Source organism: Lygodium microphyllum, chromosome 17 (assembly GCF_053477565.2).
Source record: "Lygodium microphyllum isolate KBCC chromosome 17, Lygodium_microphyllum_v1.1.10, whole genome shotgun sequence".
NCBI classification, from domain to species: domain Eukaryota; kingdom Viridiplantae; phylum Streptophyta; class Polypodiopsida; order Schizaeales; family Lygodiaceae; genus Lygodium; species Lygodium microphyllum.
Genome location: NC_141151.1, coordinates 66,264,377 through 66,278,729, shown reverse-complemented (window position 1 = coordinate 66,278,729; position 14,353 = coordinate 66,264,377). Strand labels below are relative to the sequence as shown.

Sequence of the window (14,353 nt, the reverse complement as noted above, 5' to 3'; positions counted from 1 at the left end):
AAGAAGAGCTAGTATCATAGTCGTTGCATCTTAAGCTCCCTTTTGAAACTATTGAAAAGATAACTATAAAATGAAATGAATTATATGCAACCCTAAACCAAAGACGACTACAATTTCTCACATCACTCAATCATAAGCCACTTTTCTTGAAGGAGTGATTATCCCTTTAAGGATGAACTGGGTATTCTTCTCATAGTGGTTACTACCACCAAAGCTTTTACCTTTCCAATATGTGAGATGTCGAAAAATATGTCATTAAACAAACATGTAAAAAACTGAGGTGGTTTCAAAATTGAAGACATCAAGTTTGTCTTAGTAGACGACATTTACCCATCCCAAATGCCATGGGCTCTGTCGATGAAAAAAAAAAACCAACCTCATCATCAAACACCTGACCATCAAAATATTAGTGAGACCTACAAAGGGTTTTGAAATGATCCATCTGTAAAGTCACATAAGTAAATCTACTTCAAATAGACCGCCACATTTGGGAGGAAAATACAAATGGGCAATATCACAATAATTCAAATGATGACCAAACCCTCCAACCCAAGCGAATAGATGGACGGATAGATCAGGCACATGGGAGGTAACCTCATCAAAAATTATAATAGACAGTTTTTGCACATGGGAGGCAACCTCATCAAAGATTATAATGGCACACAAGATGGGATTTGGAGGGACCAATACGTGTGGCCACAAAAATGTATTTACTGCTTCAAATACACTACCTCACTTGGGAGGATACAAGTGTAGAAGATTTCAATAATGCAAGCATTGTCAAATCACAATTGAGCACATTGTCTCCAAATTTGAGCACCTAAGCCTACCTAATTCCAATTCCAAAGCAATTTAAGCATAATGCACTAATTTAAGCATAATGCACTGCACAAAGCATAAAGGCAAGAGCCTAACACATGCCCACTCATCTACGTAGTGAACGACACCTACATTTTTTGAAGCATTTATCATGCCCCACTCAAGTTCCCATATCCATTCTCTAAACTCCACTTGGGAGGATACAAGTGTAGAAGATTTCAATAATGCAAGCATTGTAATGTCACAATTGAGCACATTCTGACTCCAAATTTGAGCACGTAAGCCTACCTACTTCCAATTCCAAAGCAATTTAAGCGTGATGCACTACACCAAGCATATATGTAGTGCATGACACCTACATTTTTTGAAGCATTTATCATGCCACTCAAGTTCCCATATCCATTCTTCTTCTCTAGACTCCCCTTATTATGTCACACGTGTTCCCACATCCATTCTTCTAGAGTCCCCTTCCCAATACCATTTAACCTCTTATTGCATCAAACAAGCAACCAAACAAACAGCTCATATCCACCTTCTCTACTCCCAAAAAAACCCAAAAATAAAGCTATATTGGATAGGTGGCCTTGGGCTACTAAAACTATTTATGTATTTGAAAGTAATTTGTAAGACTAAGTATTTTAATATTACTTCCAAATTTTGAACTCTTATGATGGCATGTATTTGAAGTAATTTGTAATTCAACAAATGGCTTGATCGGAAACAGAATATCATACCTAACTAGCCTCAATTCAGTATGGTGAAATCAAAAGTATCCTTTCCAACTAGATGATGCAGCCCATCATCTTATAGATACATTGATGCTTCATGAGAGCTCTCACCCATAGCACGTAACCTACATCCATCCATAAACAATTATCCTTCTCTTCCCCTTTCTTTTGGACTCTTAAATTCCAATTTTCCATAAAATTACAAACATGGGTAATAAAAAAAGGCGCAAGTGATAGGATAAATACTTACCCAAGTTCATAGAGTTTCATAGAGTCGCGATGGTTAGCAGCGCAAGGCGCTAAAGGGGGAGAGCAATACATCAACCACTCGCAATTTAGCAACAAATCCTTTCTTTTGCCTCTCATTGCACAGCCCATCGTTTGGAGTCCAAGAGAAACAAGTGATGCAGCTCACCGTCTTGGAGATACATTGATGCTTCATAAGATAAGACTTTTCCTTCACCCATGATTATGCTTCATAAGATAAAACTCTTCCTTCACCCATGATGCGGTATGTAACACGTGGCAGGTTGGCAAAAACGACTAGGATCAATATTTACCTGAGTTTTAATGGTTCAATATTTACCGGAGTTTTAATGGCAAATTCAAAATTTAACAATAAATCCCTTCATAACACTCCATTTCAGGTCAAACACAGACCAACTAAACCTCCTGCACATCATCTTAACTTTCGACATTACAACTTGGTCAATTGCCTCTACTGCAACTCTGTATGCCTGAAGGACAGGTCCAAAATCCCTTCACAACACTCCATTTCAGGTCAAACACAGACCAACTAAACCTCCTGCACATCATCTTAACTTTCGACAGTACAACTTGGTCAATTGCCTCTACTGCAACTCTGTATGCCTGAAGGACAGTTCCAAAATGGAGCGAACCAACTCCTATAAACATTGAAATTGCAGGAGACGAGCCTGATTTAACATTGGCAATTCTTAAACACGATTGCTACTAGTTTCCAACATTGAAACAGGATGTAGCAATGTAGCAGTTACATTTTCTTCTGAAGGACCCTGTGATAGGTTGATAAATGCAGTGTAGAATTTGAAAACTACTGATATATTTGTGTATACCGAGGGAAGAAGAATGGAAAATAATGGCACGAGTAAGAGATCTAACATGCAATGTTTTCTTGCAGCATACAGAAACCCACATGAAAAAACTAATAGGACAAAACTTAAATGGCCTCCAGACAGAAATCTCAGTAGATAACACATCAGGATGGCCCGATTTAGAATGCAAGTGGCATAATTTGATATTTCTTTCAAATACAGATCCATATGAAAGACCAAACCCACAAAACTTTAACGCACCCTGTAAACAGAAACCAAAACATACTCTGCAGATGGCAGATACTGCCGAAATGACAAGGCTTAAAACATGCTGACGAGGCTTAAAATGGTTCCAACATGTCCCTAGTCAGGGTAACAAAGAGAACCAGAACTGAATGCTTCTAGCTATCAACCTTGGGAAGAAGCTCTAAGGACCTCTTATCAAAAATCATCAACTAATAGTTACATGAATTTTAGAATGAGCTGAGACAGAGTGTATACAAAGAGCCTCCAACAAACACCATCAAATACCTCTTTTAATTATCAAAACAAAAAACTTGTGTGAAAGAAATTGCAGAATCACAACGCTAAAAAAGTAAATTAGACGACCATATGCAGCATATTAGGGATGATTATGTAATTTTGGTTGCAAACTTGAAAGGCGAACACCTTAAAAGGTGATGGCACAGAATTTCAGTTAAACACACCACAGCCCGCAGCAAAATCAATCAGATATTGTAACTATTTTGAAGGTGAGCACCGTACAAGGTTATGTGAAGATTCTATTCAAGAACAACAGAATAAATCCAGAGAGAGATCCCACGACCCACGACAAGAGATCACAGGCTATCACCATGATCACAAGTTATCACCAAATCAAAACGTTCCCACTTCCCCAGAAATAGCCACAAGCAGGCACATCATATACAAGATATTTTATGTAGTATTAACGCATTAGTAGGCCAAACCTTCTTATTAAGATACCTGGGGCCTGGGTTTAATCTATCAGCCAAGACATGCTGCTTCTCCCGGACCTAGCCTGTCTACAGGATCTGTTGTGTGTGATTAAAGACTAACAATTCGATGGAGTAAATGTCACCATATATGAGGGCTTAAATATACAAGATATTAGATTTATCCAGAGGCCAAACATTTTTATTAAGGTACCCTGGCGTATTTATCAGCCAAAAACGTAGAGCCCACTTCCCCACAGAGACCTAGCCTGCCTAAACCGTTATGTGTAACTCCAAACTAACAATTCAGAAGATCAAGTGTCAGCACATGTCAGGGTTAAAATATCAGCTTTCCATATCCCCATCATGCATGGTACCATCAAATATAATATACCACTTAGGATGCATCACAAAAAATAATCAGCATCAAATGTGCTGGAGGATGAAAAAAAACATCCAACCGCTCACCTGATTGATGAATTTCATTTCATTGCTCAAACTCTCCAGCACCAAGCAAACAGAGCTTTTCACACTGCACCAAACAGGACCTGGAAAATATTTATCCAAAAAAACATGATGTCAGACTATTAAAATAATGAGAGACTTTAAGATAATTAAAAGACACTTATGAAGAACATTATTTAAAGCATTCGAGTGTCTCACTAGGTTAGATGCAAAGGCCACTCCATCTCTCACTGCCTAGAAAATTAGAGGGGCTCTTGTGGAAGATATAGTTAGATCATGTAACTATACCTGCTCTTGAATTTGTCAGCATGAGTCAGAAGTCATGTCAGCGTATCTTCGTCATTCCAGAAAGCACAAACTGCTGCGAGGAGAGCAGTAATGTATACGATCCTCATGGGCTTCAGAATTAACAGCCTTGGCCATTGGCCAACACTCTTAGCAGCGTTATAAGGGACCACTCATTGAAACAGATGGCAAATCCACAAAATCATCTTTCCCTATTCAACACTTTTGATTCTAGAGGCATGTTAGAAGCATGTTAATAAGGTTTCTCACAGCTCATGACTTTTTAAACACTCAAATCTAATTCTTCAGCCGCAACTTTGGTAGCACTTACAACCATTTCCATCTTGAATAATTCCAATAACATTCTGTTGGGAGGAGAACACCCATCAACAAGGCATGACTTCAGGCCCAAAATATTCAAAACCAGCTATCAAAAGAATGATATTACAACTTATCCACAACAAAATCTAAGTGTCCATGAGTTGCTGAAAGATAATTTATGACGAGAAGTGCCATAGTCAGCACTCTCACTTTTTTAACTGATGTCGGTAGTGCATACGCAATGCACTGAAATGCACAACCCTCTACTTTTTATGCACCACTACAAGACATCTTCATTTCCATCTTGGACAGATCTCTTTACAAGAGAATAGAAGACAGGATCGCGTCGAACAGAAAGCGAGTGCACCTGCTTCAAACAGAGTAGCCGAAGGGGCATATCTATGATCCACACAAATGGTATACTCCAGATGATCAAGCTCTGACGGCCCGCTCAGTAATCTCCTAATTATTCACAAATGCTAGACAGCAGCCAAACAATAGCCAGCTGCTGTGATCACCCTCTTGTTTTTGCTCGCTTCATACCAGAGTTGCTGAAAGGGGACACACCTCCACTCCAGTATGGTGAATCTTCCCTCAAGGTACCATTTAACATGGCAAGCTCTCGAAGCTGTTGTTTCTTGAAGTAATCATGTGATTCATCCTGAAAATATTAAGAAAACAAGCACTCAACCTATCAGCCAAAAACAAATTGAAGGCTTGAATATTGCTAGCTCTCTTATATACAAAAACGTACCACAGGTCTTAAGAGATCTTCAATGATCTCTCTTGCACGATTAAGCTGAATGTCAATTACATTTGCTGGAAGCTCTGTTTCTATGAGAACATGGAGTGGCTCATTGAGATGCTCATATCCAGGCTTATCTCTTAACTTATCTTCCTGAAATACACCATACCAAGGCATTTAAAAGCAAGTTTAACACAATCTTGGCTGATACATATATCTTCATAACAATGTTCTTCCTCTCATCCTTGAAGATGTTTAAAGTTGCTTGCGTTAGTTTGAATTTGATCATAAATAATCGAGCCACAGCATAGCTTAATCACAAAATATGTCATTACTTGCTAATAGTTTCTGCTAGACAGAAGTACTGTTTCATTACTTTCTTTCTTTAGAATTACATATATCAACTTCACCAATCGAATAAATTATAATTTATACATATATCAAGATATGTAAATTAAAGATAGAAAGTTCAAACATCATGAATTCCAAAACAATTACAAAACTACAAGTACCAAGAGTCCAATCCCAAGAATCATGTTCTACTTCAAAACATGTCATACAAAAGAACTCTATACAAAAAGGCAAGCTTCCACTACCATGTGAAGGGTAACAACCTCCCCTTGAGCCTTGGCTATGCTTGAAGATACGTTGTCGCTTCAATTATACATGGGAGAATATTCATCAGTATCCCATCAGCTAGTGCTCGAGGCATTTCAAGACATGGAACAGATTGTCCACCCACCTTGGACATGTGAATGAATAAGAAGCCTAGCCACCCTAATTGTGTAGGAGTTCCCACAAAAGTTGCAGGTCCATTGACAGCATTTTGACTTGCCCAAGGACTCCTCAAGGTTTGTGGTTACAGCCCAGAAGCTTCATGAAGAGGCTTAGGCATTGCAATAGAGAGAGTGAGCGAGTAAAGATAGTAGGGGAATAGATAAAAGGCAGCTAAGAGGTAGAAAGGAAGGAAGCAAACAGATGGGAGTTAGAGGATTGAGGTAGATGAGGGGAGGAAAAAGGGGGAGTGGTAGAGGTAGAGAGAGGCAGATGTAGATGAAAGTGAAAGAGGGAGAAGGAGAGGGAGAGGGAGAGGACAACTCTAGTGGAGGAAGAGATGAGTAGTAAATGTAGATTCAAGAGTCGAGATGCGAGGAGACCCCTCAACAAATGCCAGGCGACCCCTTTTTAATTAAGGGGCCAAGAGCTGAGCAAGTCCAGATATTTGAATGGGCTGTTTGGCATCAAGAAGTGGATGAAGAGAGGGAGAAGGAGAGGGAGAGGACAACTCTAGTGGAGGAAGAGATGAGTAGTTAATGTAGATTCAAGAGTCAAGATGCGAGGAGACCCCTCAACAAATGTCAGGCGACCCGGCGACACTAAGCAAGTCCAGATATTTGAAAGGGCTGTTTGGCATCAAGAAGTGGATGAAGAGAGAGGTATTGAAATCCAATGCAAATCCAATGCAAAGTGTTACATCAATACATGTAACTTATTGGGAAACAAAATGCGAGAGATGACCGTCCGGGGGCCTTGGGCACCCGTAAGGGGTTAAGGGGAGCTTAGGAAGTTAGTGAGTCATAAAAATTAGTATAACTCACTAGGTAATGACGGCTGGCAGAAGCGACACGTCGAATCTGGCTCTAGCATCTTCCTGAGCGTGGTTGGGTGGTGAAAGGGGTCTCTCGTGCTTCCTGGGTGTCGTCACAAGAAAATAGTCACCTAACACTCGTATCAGAGCTACGTGATCTGAAGCCGGACCATGCCAACTACCACTTCGGCCATGTCCCACCCCGCTGCACAACAAACGGAAAGCTTTAATCCACGATTCTTGCGATTGGAGACGGGCGTCGATATTGAGAACGAGTGGAGATTCGAATACGGGCGATGTGGCTAGTGTTTAGGGGTCCAAGTAACCCCGTAATTTGTCTAGGCCGGCGCCCAACTCCAAGTGACCCATAATCCGTCTGGACCATTGCCCAACTTCAAGCGACCCTATAACACGTGGCCAATGGGCGTCCTTCCCTTTCGACAGTAAATCTTCTTCCTCATCCAGCGCAACAGGGCAGCCCAACTTTCCTACTCGACAAGAAGGCACGAAAACTCCACCTCATCTTCCACAGCCCGATTACTGTCACACTGCCCGACAGAAATCAGGTGAACGAAATACAAGTGTCCCATCCTTTGTTTCCAAATTTCTTACGATTTCTTTCCAATTCCAATTCCAGTGTATATCCTTTGTTTCTAAATTTCTTACAATTTCTTTCCAATTCCAATTCCAGTGTATAGATGGAGAGGAGAGAGAGAGAGGGGGTAACGGAAGGCTCTAGTTCCGAGGACCACCCTATGGTGGATCCCCATGAATTTGAAATGCAAGAAGAACCTTGGGAAGAATTTTTTGCTACACGAGCAACTTGAAGATCTAACTGCTCGTGTGCTAACTGCTCGTGTGCAAGAATAAGGGGTTCAAATGGAGTTGTTAACTCAAGCATTCACCGAAACAAAATCCCAAATAGCCTCATTATTAGAAAGGGATAAAAGTAAGGCAGAGACCTCAAATATTCCATCTTCATCGAAAGATCTAGATGTGACTATGCGAGATCCTAGGAAACCCCACCAAAAGCTGAGGGATAACCTAGTGTTAAAAGATATGAAACCCCCTCAATTTCATGGGGAGGAAAATGATAGAAACAAAGACACTATCTTTAACTTCCTCTAAAAATGGGAGGATTTGCACAAATTAATGAATACTCAGCCACATCTTCAAGCGTTGGAGGCCAGTTTAACATTGGGGCCAAAGGCATACAAATGGTGGAGAACCTTAAAGGAGGCAAATAAAATACCTGGAACTTGGGCTCAATTTGAATCGGTCTTTTTGAAAGAATTCCTTCTTGAAAATAAAATGGAAAGAAATTGGGAAGATTGGGATTTTCTCAGATAGAAGGGAATACCTTTGCTGAGGGGACTAGATAAGGCCTGTAAAAAGGAAGTGAAAAGAAATCCACCTAAGACGCTTGAAGAGGCAATTAAATTTGCATTAATCAATGAAGATAATACGCGTCCAAGTGCACTCACTAGTCTCACTGACATAGAGCCCAAGACTAAGGAATTTGAGGCCTCAAAATTTGTAAGCAAATACAAAAGGAAAATGCCATTCTTTAAGGGTAAAAAACAACCCTTTGAAAAGAAACAATAAATACGGCCCAAGCTAAGTCAAGATGACTTTGATAAGGCCAAAAAAGAAAGGATGTGTTTCAATTGCCTATATCTCCTAACCATGCTGCTTGGAATTACCCTCAAAGGAAAAAGGGAGAAGATAAAGGAAAGGATAAGGACAAGGGCAAGGAAAAAGAGAAACAAATCCATGTAGTGCAAACCCTGGAATTAAAGGGGCATGAAAAGTATAAATCTTTAGAGGTCTTGCACAAGGATGTACAACACAGGTGTTGTATGTCAACTTCTATGTGGCAACCTACCTTCGGACCACATAATTTAGTTAGAGTGCATGGATCAATAGGTGGAAAAAGGGTTAGAGTCATGATTGATGACTCTGCCACCCATAACTTCATAAGTTATGCACTTGTCAAAAAGTTGAAACTTCCCCAACAAAAGAGTGAGCATCAATATGTTGTTCGCATGATGCAAGGTCAGGATAACAAAATATGGGATACAATGGTATCCAATTTGAAAATGGAGATCCAAGGATATGAAGATAAGCTTGATTTCCAGATTATGAATATGAAAAGAGCCGATATTGCTTTAGGGAGGGAGTGGCTATGGGGATTGGAACCATCCTTAAAGCGTAGTTATCATCATAATACACTGGAATTTGAAAGGGATGGTAAGACTTTTGTGATTCAAGGTGAACATGAAGTATCTGATAACCCTTTGATATGTTCCTTTGAAGTTCAAAAGCTGATAAAGAAGGAAGCTTGTGAGATATATATGTTATGGTCCCTTCCTGTACAGGACACTTTTACTTCTTGTAATAAAAAACAACAATTTTCTTATGCTTGTGACTTATGTAAATAATGAATTAAGTGGTTTGTTAGATGAATTTAAAGATGTGTTTCCATCTGACTTACCTAGCGGCCTTCCACCAGATAGGGGTGATGTAAATCACCTAATTGACATAGATAGGGATATACGCCCTATTTCTAAACCACCTTATAGGCTAAGTGAAACACAACACCAAGAAGTCGAAAGACAAATCAAGGATTACCTTGACAAGGGATTTATACAACCCAGTAATTCACCTTGGGCTTCGCCAATTTTATTGGTGAAGAAAAAAGATGGTTCTATGCGACTTTGTATTGATTATAAAACACTTAATAAGATACCGGTGAAGAATAAATTTTCTATGCCCAGAATGGAAGATCTCTTTGATCAATTACAAGGGGCAAAATTTTTCACAAAGATTGACTTAAGATCAAGCTATCACCGAGTAAGAATTAAGGCCCAGGATGTTCCTAAGACGGCATTTCGTACTAGATACGGGCATTATGATTTTTTAGTGATGCCTTTTGGTCTCACTAATGCACCAGCTACTTTTATGAAGCTGATGAATAGTGTGTTACGGCCCTATCTAGGACACTTTGTATTAGTCTTCTTGGATGATATCTTGATCTTCAATAAATCAAGAGAAGAACATTTGGAACACTTACGATTAATATTCCAATTGTTAAGAACCCATTCCCTTTATGCAAAGAAAACTAAATGTGAATTCTTCGCACAAGAAGTCAAATACTTAGGGGCATATTATCTCGAAAGAGGAAAAGAGGGAATCAAGATGGATCCAGAAAAAGTTAGGGCAATTATTGAATGGCCATCTCCAAGGAACCTGAAAGAGCTGCAGATCTTCCTAGGTTTATCTGGATTATATCGTAGATTCATTCGAGATTATGTCAAGATAGCTGTTAAGAACCCATTCCCTTTATGGGAAGAAAACTAAATGCAAATTCTTCGCACAAGAAGTCAAATACTTGGGGAATATTATCTTGAAAGAGGAAATCAAGATGGATCCAAAAAAAGTAAGTGCAATTATTGAATGGCCATCTCCAAGGAACCTGAAAGAGCTGCAGATCTTCCTAGGTTTATCTGGATTTTATCGTAGATTCATTCAAGATTATGCCAAGATAGTTGTTCCAATGACGGACCAACTTAAAGGAAAAGGGAAGAGCTTTAATTGGGAAACAGACTAAATTGAAAGTTTTCAAAAACTTAAGCCAGTATTATTAATTGTGGATCCCAATAAACCATTCGTGGTTGAAGCTGATGCCAATGATAGGGTAGTAGCACGGTCTTATTACAAGAGGGTCAACCAGTTGCTTTTGAAAGCAAAAAATTAGACCGTGCAAAACGAAATTATTTCGTTTATGAGAGGAAGCTATATACAATAGTACATGCAATGAAGAAATGGAGGCACTATTTGTACGGTGCCAAACTTTTCATCTTGTCGGATCATGAAAGCATTAAGTGGCTTAATGACCAACCGGATCTACAAGGGCATAAAGCCAGATGGGCCAAACTTCTCTAAGAGTTCGACTATTAGACCGTGCAAAACGAAATTATTCCGTTTATGAGAGGAAGCTATATACAATAGTACATGCAATGAAGAAATGGAGCCACTATTTGTACGGTGCCAAACTTTTAATCTTGTCGGATCATGAAAGCATTAAGTGGCTTAATGACCAACCGGATCTACAAGGGCGTAAAGCCAGATGGGCCAAACTCCTAAGAGTTCGACTATGAGATAAGATATAGAAAAAGAAAGTACAATATAGTGGCCGATGCGCTCAGCAGAATGTCCACTTCCGATTTGCTTGAATCCTTAAAAGAAAAATGCCACGTTGATCTGGCATATTCCAACATATGGGAAGCAATAGGAAATGGGGATCCAAAAGGAAGGGCCTCCATTGAGGAAGAAACATCTGAGAATGTTCACCTGAGAATGTTCAACAAGGAAATGGAGCATAAGGGGTTGCTCAAATGGGATTCAAGTGGAAGAATTTTACCATTGATAATGGTTATTTACTCTACAAGGGTAGGGTATGTGTCTCGAAAGATGAAGAAATAAGGCGCCAGATACTCTTTGAATGTCATGATACCCCTAGTGCAGGACATCCAAGAGTTAATAAAACTTGTAATCTTATTAAAAGGCAGTTCTATTGGCTTGGAATGAATAAGAACGTCCTTGACTATGTGGTCAAATATAATAAGTGCCAGGTTAATAAAGCTAAAAGATTGAAAATGGCAAGACTTCTCCACCCATTAGAGATTTCTTCGGAAAAATGGGAGAGTATCTCCATGGACTCTATTATCGAGTTACCTAGGACACAGAGGGGGCACGACTCTGTGTGGGTGATTGTGGATAGGTTAACCGAAATTGCTAGATTTATTCCAACTTCAATTGATGTTAAAACACCAGAATTGGCTAGATTGTTCATAGAGAACATATACCCATTGTATGGTCTTCCAACAAATATAGTTTCTGATCGGGATAGAAAATTTGATAGTCAATTTTGGCACACTGTATTTAGGAAGTTGGCTACTAAACTTAATATGAGCTCGGCAGAGTACTGGCAAACTGATGGGCAAACTGAAAGGGTTAACCAAATCCTTGAAGATATGTTGAGAGCATATGTAAGTAAAAGACAAACTAATTGGGAAGAGTATTTACCAATAGCAAAGTTTGCATATAATAGTGCCAAGCACTCTTCCACTGGATATAGTCCATTTATGCTATTGTATGGGTTTCAGCCCAGAGCTCCTCATGCAGTAGGACTGCACAAGGAAAAGGTTCAAGCAGCAAAGGAGGATTGTTTGGAGGATATAAATTGTATGTTAAAATTTACTCAAGAAAGTATTAAGAAAGCTCAAGACCGAGCTAGACCTTATGCAGATCCTCACCGAAGAGACATCTCCTTTGAGGAAGGAAAATTGGTCTATCTTAAAGTGCCTGAACAAACTAAAACTATGAAAATGGGACGATGTCTAAAGCTTTCACCCAGGTATTGTGGTCCTTTCACAATACTTAAGAGGGTGGGGGAACAGGCTTGCAAGCTCCAACTACCTGCTGATAGTAAAATGCATCCAGTTTTTCATGTAAGCAAGCTAAGAAAGAAGCTGGGTGATATGGATAATCTACTCTTAAATGATAAGATTGAGGAGCTATTTAGTGACCAATCTGTTCCACATGAACCACAAAGAATTTTAAATGTTCATAATAGACGAACAAGGCATACTATTTATCAAGAATATCTGGTAAAATGGAAAGATTGTTCAGAAGAAAGCTCAACATGGGAGCGAGTAAGTACTTTAAGAAAAAGGTTTCCCAATTTACAATTGGACCTTCCAAGTATCATTTTCGAGGACGAAACCAATTCTTAGGGGGAGGAAATGTTACATCAATAAATGTAACTTATTGAAAAACAAACGCAAGAGATGACAGTCCGGGGGCCTTGGGCACCCGTACGGGGTTAAGGGGAGCTTAGGAAGTTAGTTAGTCATAAAAATTAGTATAACTCACTAGGTAATGACGGCTGGCAGAAGCGACACGTCGGATCTGGCTCCAGCATCTTCCTAAGCGTGGTTGGGTGGTGAAGGGGGTCTCTCGTGCTTCCTGGGTGTCGTCACAAGAAAACAGTCACGTAATACAAAGAGACCCCGTTCAGTATGCAAATGAGATGCATCTAGGCTTCATCTGCAGAAGTGCCTAGTAGATGTATGAATACTGAATGAACAGAGACAAAAGTAGACTGCTCAAGAATTACTATTCTGATTGCATGGGTCTCGCCTTTGGAGAAAGCATAAGTGTAGTGAGTATGCACAGACAAGTTGCTGGAGTTCCCAGTGTAGCCATGGCTCACTTTCATTCATGTCATAGACATCAATTTTACCATATTACAGCCTACCAACCTCATAATAAAGGCAAAACTATACAATAATGAAGAAATCAATCGGAATATATACAGGTCATTTAATGTATCCAACATAACCAAAGTTGAACTTGTCATTCACCTTCTCAGGATCTCTGACAGAACCTCTCCCTCTAATGAAAACACGGCATCCAGTGGTGGTTTCGACCCGCTTCAAGGAGTTGCCTCGAGGGCCCAGCAAGCGGCCTACAAAATTAAACTGCAAAAAAAACATTATGAAAATAAATACGGTGTATAACAGTAATAGATCCTAATTGTACTGCTGGAGGCTAGATCTGAAATAAGTAACTATAAAGTAGAATAGTACAAAGGAAAGTTGGCACTATTGTCCATGATTCATTACTGGCAAGAAGACAGGAGGGGAAATGTGATACTTACATTAGGATACTTATCTACTGGAACATCAATCCGCAATATTTTTTTAATCACAGAACCAGAGATGCTGCCAACCCCAGATAAACTTCGCCATGACATGGCAGATGCTTGTTGAGCTAATCGCTGTAAACATTCCAGAAATTTGACTTCTAAGTTTGTAACTGCCATAAACTGTGCAAATACTCTTCTGAAATAAAGCAAGTCTCTTCAACCATTCTACCTCGGCTTGATAAGAAGACCATCCGTTCATATCACCCCCTGCTCCATTCAACATCATCGCTCCAGATGAAAGGGGACTACCATTTGATATCAAACTTCCTGAAGAAAGAAGACTCCCGTGCTCCAGTGTATCATGTTCTCCGTAGGGGTTTCCAATCAAGCTTGTTAACCTCATTATTTCTACAAGATCACAGAATCCAGATCTCAGTCTAATGACCCACAGTAGTCTATGAGGATACAGCATTGCCAACCATGTCTTTCATCTTTGACTAAAAGACTGTATTAAGAAATTTCACCATGGGACATGCCAAACAGGCTAATTACTGATAAGATCATGAATCAGACTGCTTAGCATTCAGACCGCAGAAGTATCATAGGAGCCAAAACTGACCATGAATCAGAATCTTTGCCATTCAAATCTGTGCTACTGAATTTT

General features: G+C 39.6%; 1 protein-coding gene across 4 annotated transcripts in view; it reads right to left on the bottom strand.

Annotated features, from left to right (window-relative positions):
• Positions 1 to 680: 680 nt before the first annotated feature.
• The window catches only part of LOC148021993 (KH domain-containing protein At3g08620-like), a 42,305-nt gene continuing 28,632 nt past the window's right edge, over positions 681 to 14,353 (bottom strand). The window contains exons 3-10 of one of the 4 annotated variants that reach the window (XR_015694436.1): positions 13,919 to 14,097; positions 13,702 to 13,821; positions 13,406 to 13,522; positions 5,399 to 5,542; positions 5,012 to 5,305; positions 4,042 to 4,121; positions 1,798 to 3,871; positions 685 to 1,672 (exon numbers count right to left, since the gene is read on the bottom strand). Coding sequence is in view for 1 of the 4 variants with exons in the window: in XM_087697553.1 (XP_087553679.1) it covers positions 5,159 to 5,305; positions 5,399 to 5,542; positions 13,406 to 13,522; positions 13,702 to 13,821; positions 13,919 to 14,097 (707 nt within the window). In the remaining 3 variants the exon portion in view is untranslated. Of the gene's footprint in view, positions 1,673 to 1,797; positions 4,122 to 4,326; positions 5,306 to 5,398; positions 5,543 to 13,405; positions 13,523 to 13,701; positions 13,822 to 13,918; positions 14,098 to 14,353 lie in introns of those variants that run through there. The other 3 variants (XR_015694437.1, XR_015694435.1, XM_087697553.1) reach the window with 3 other exon arrangements.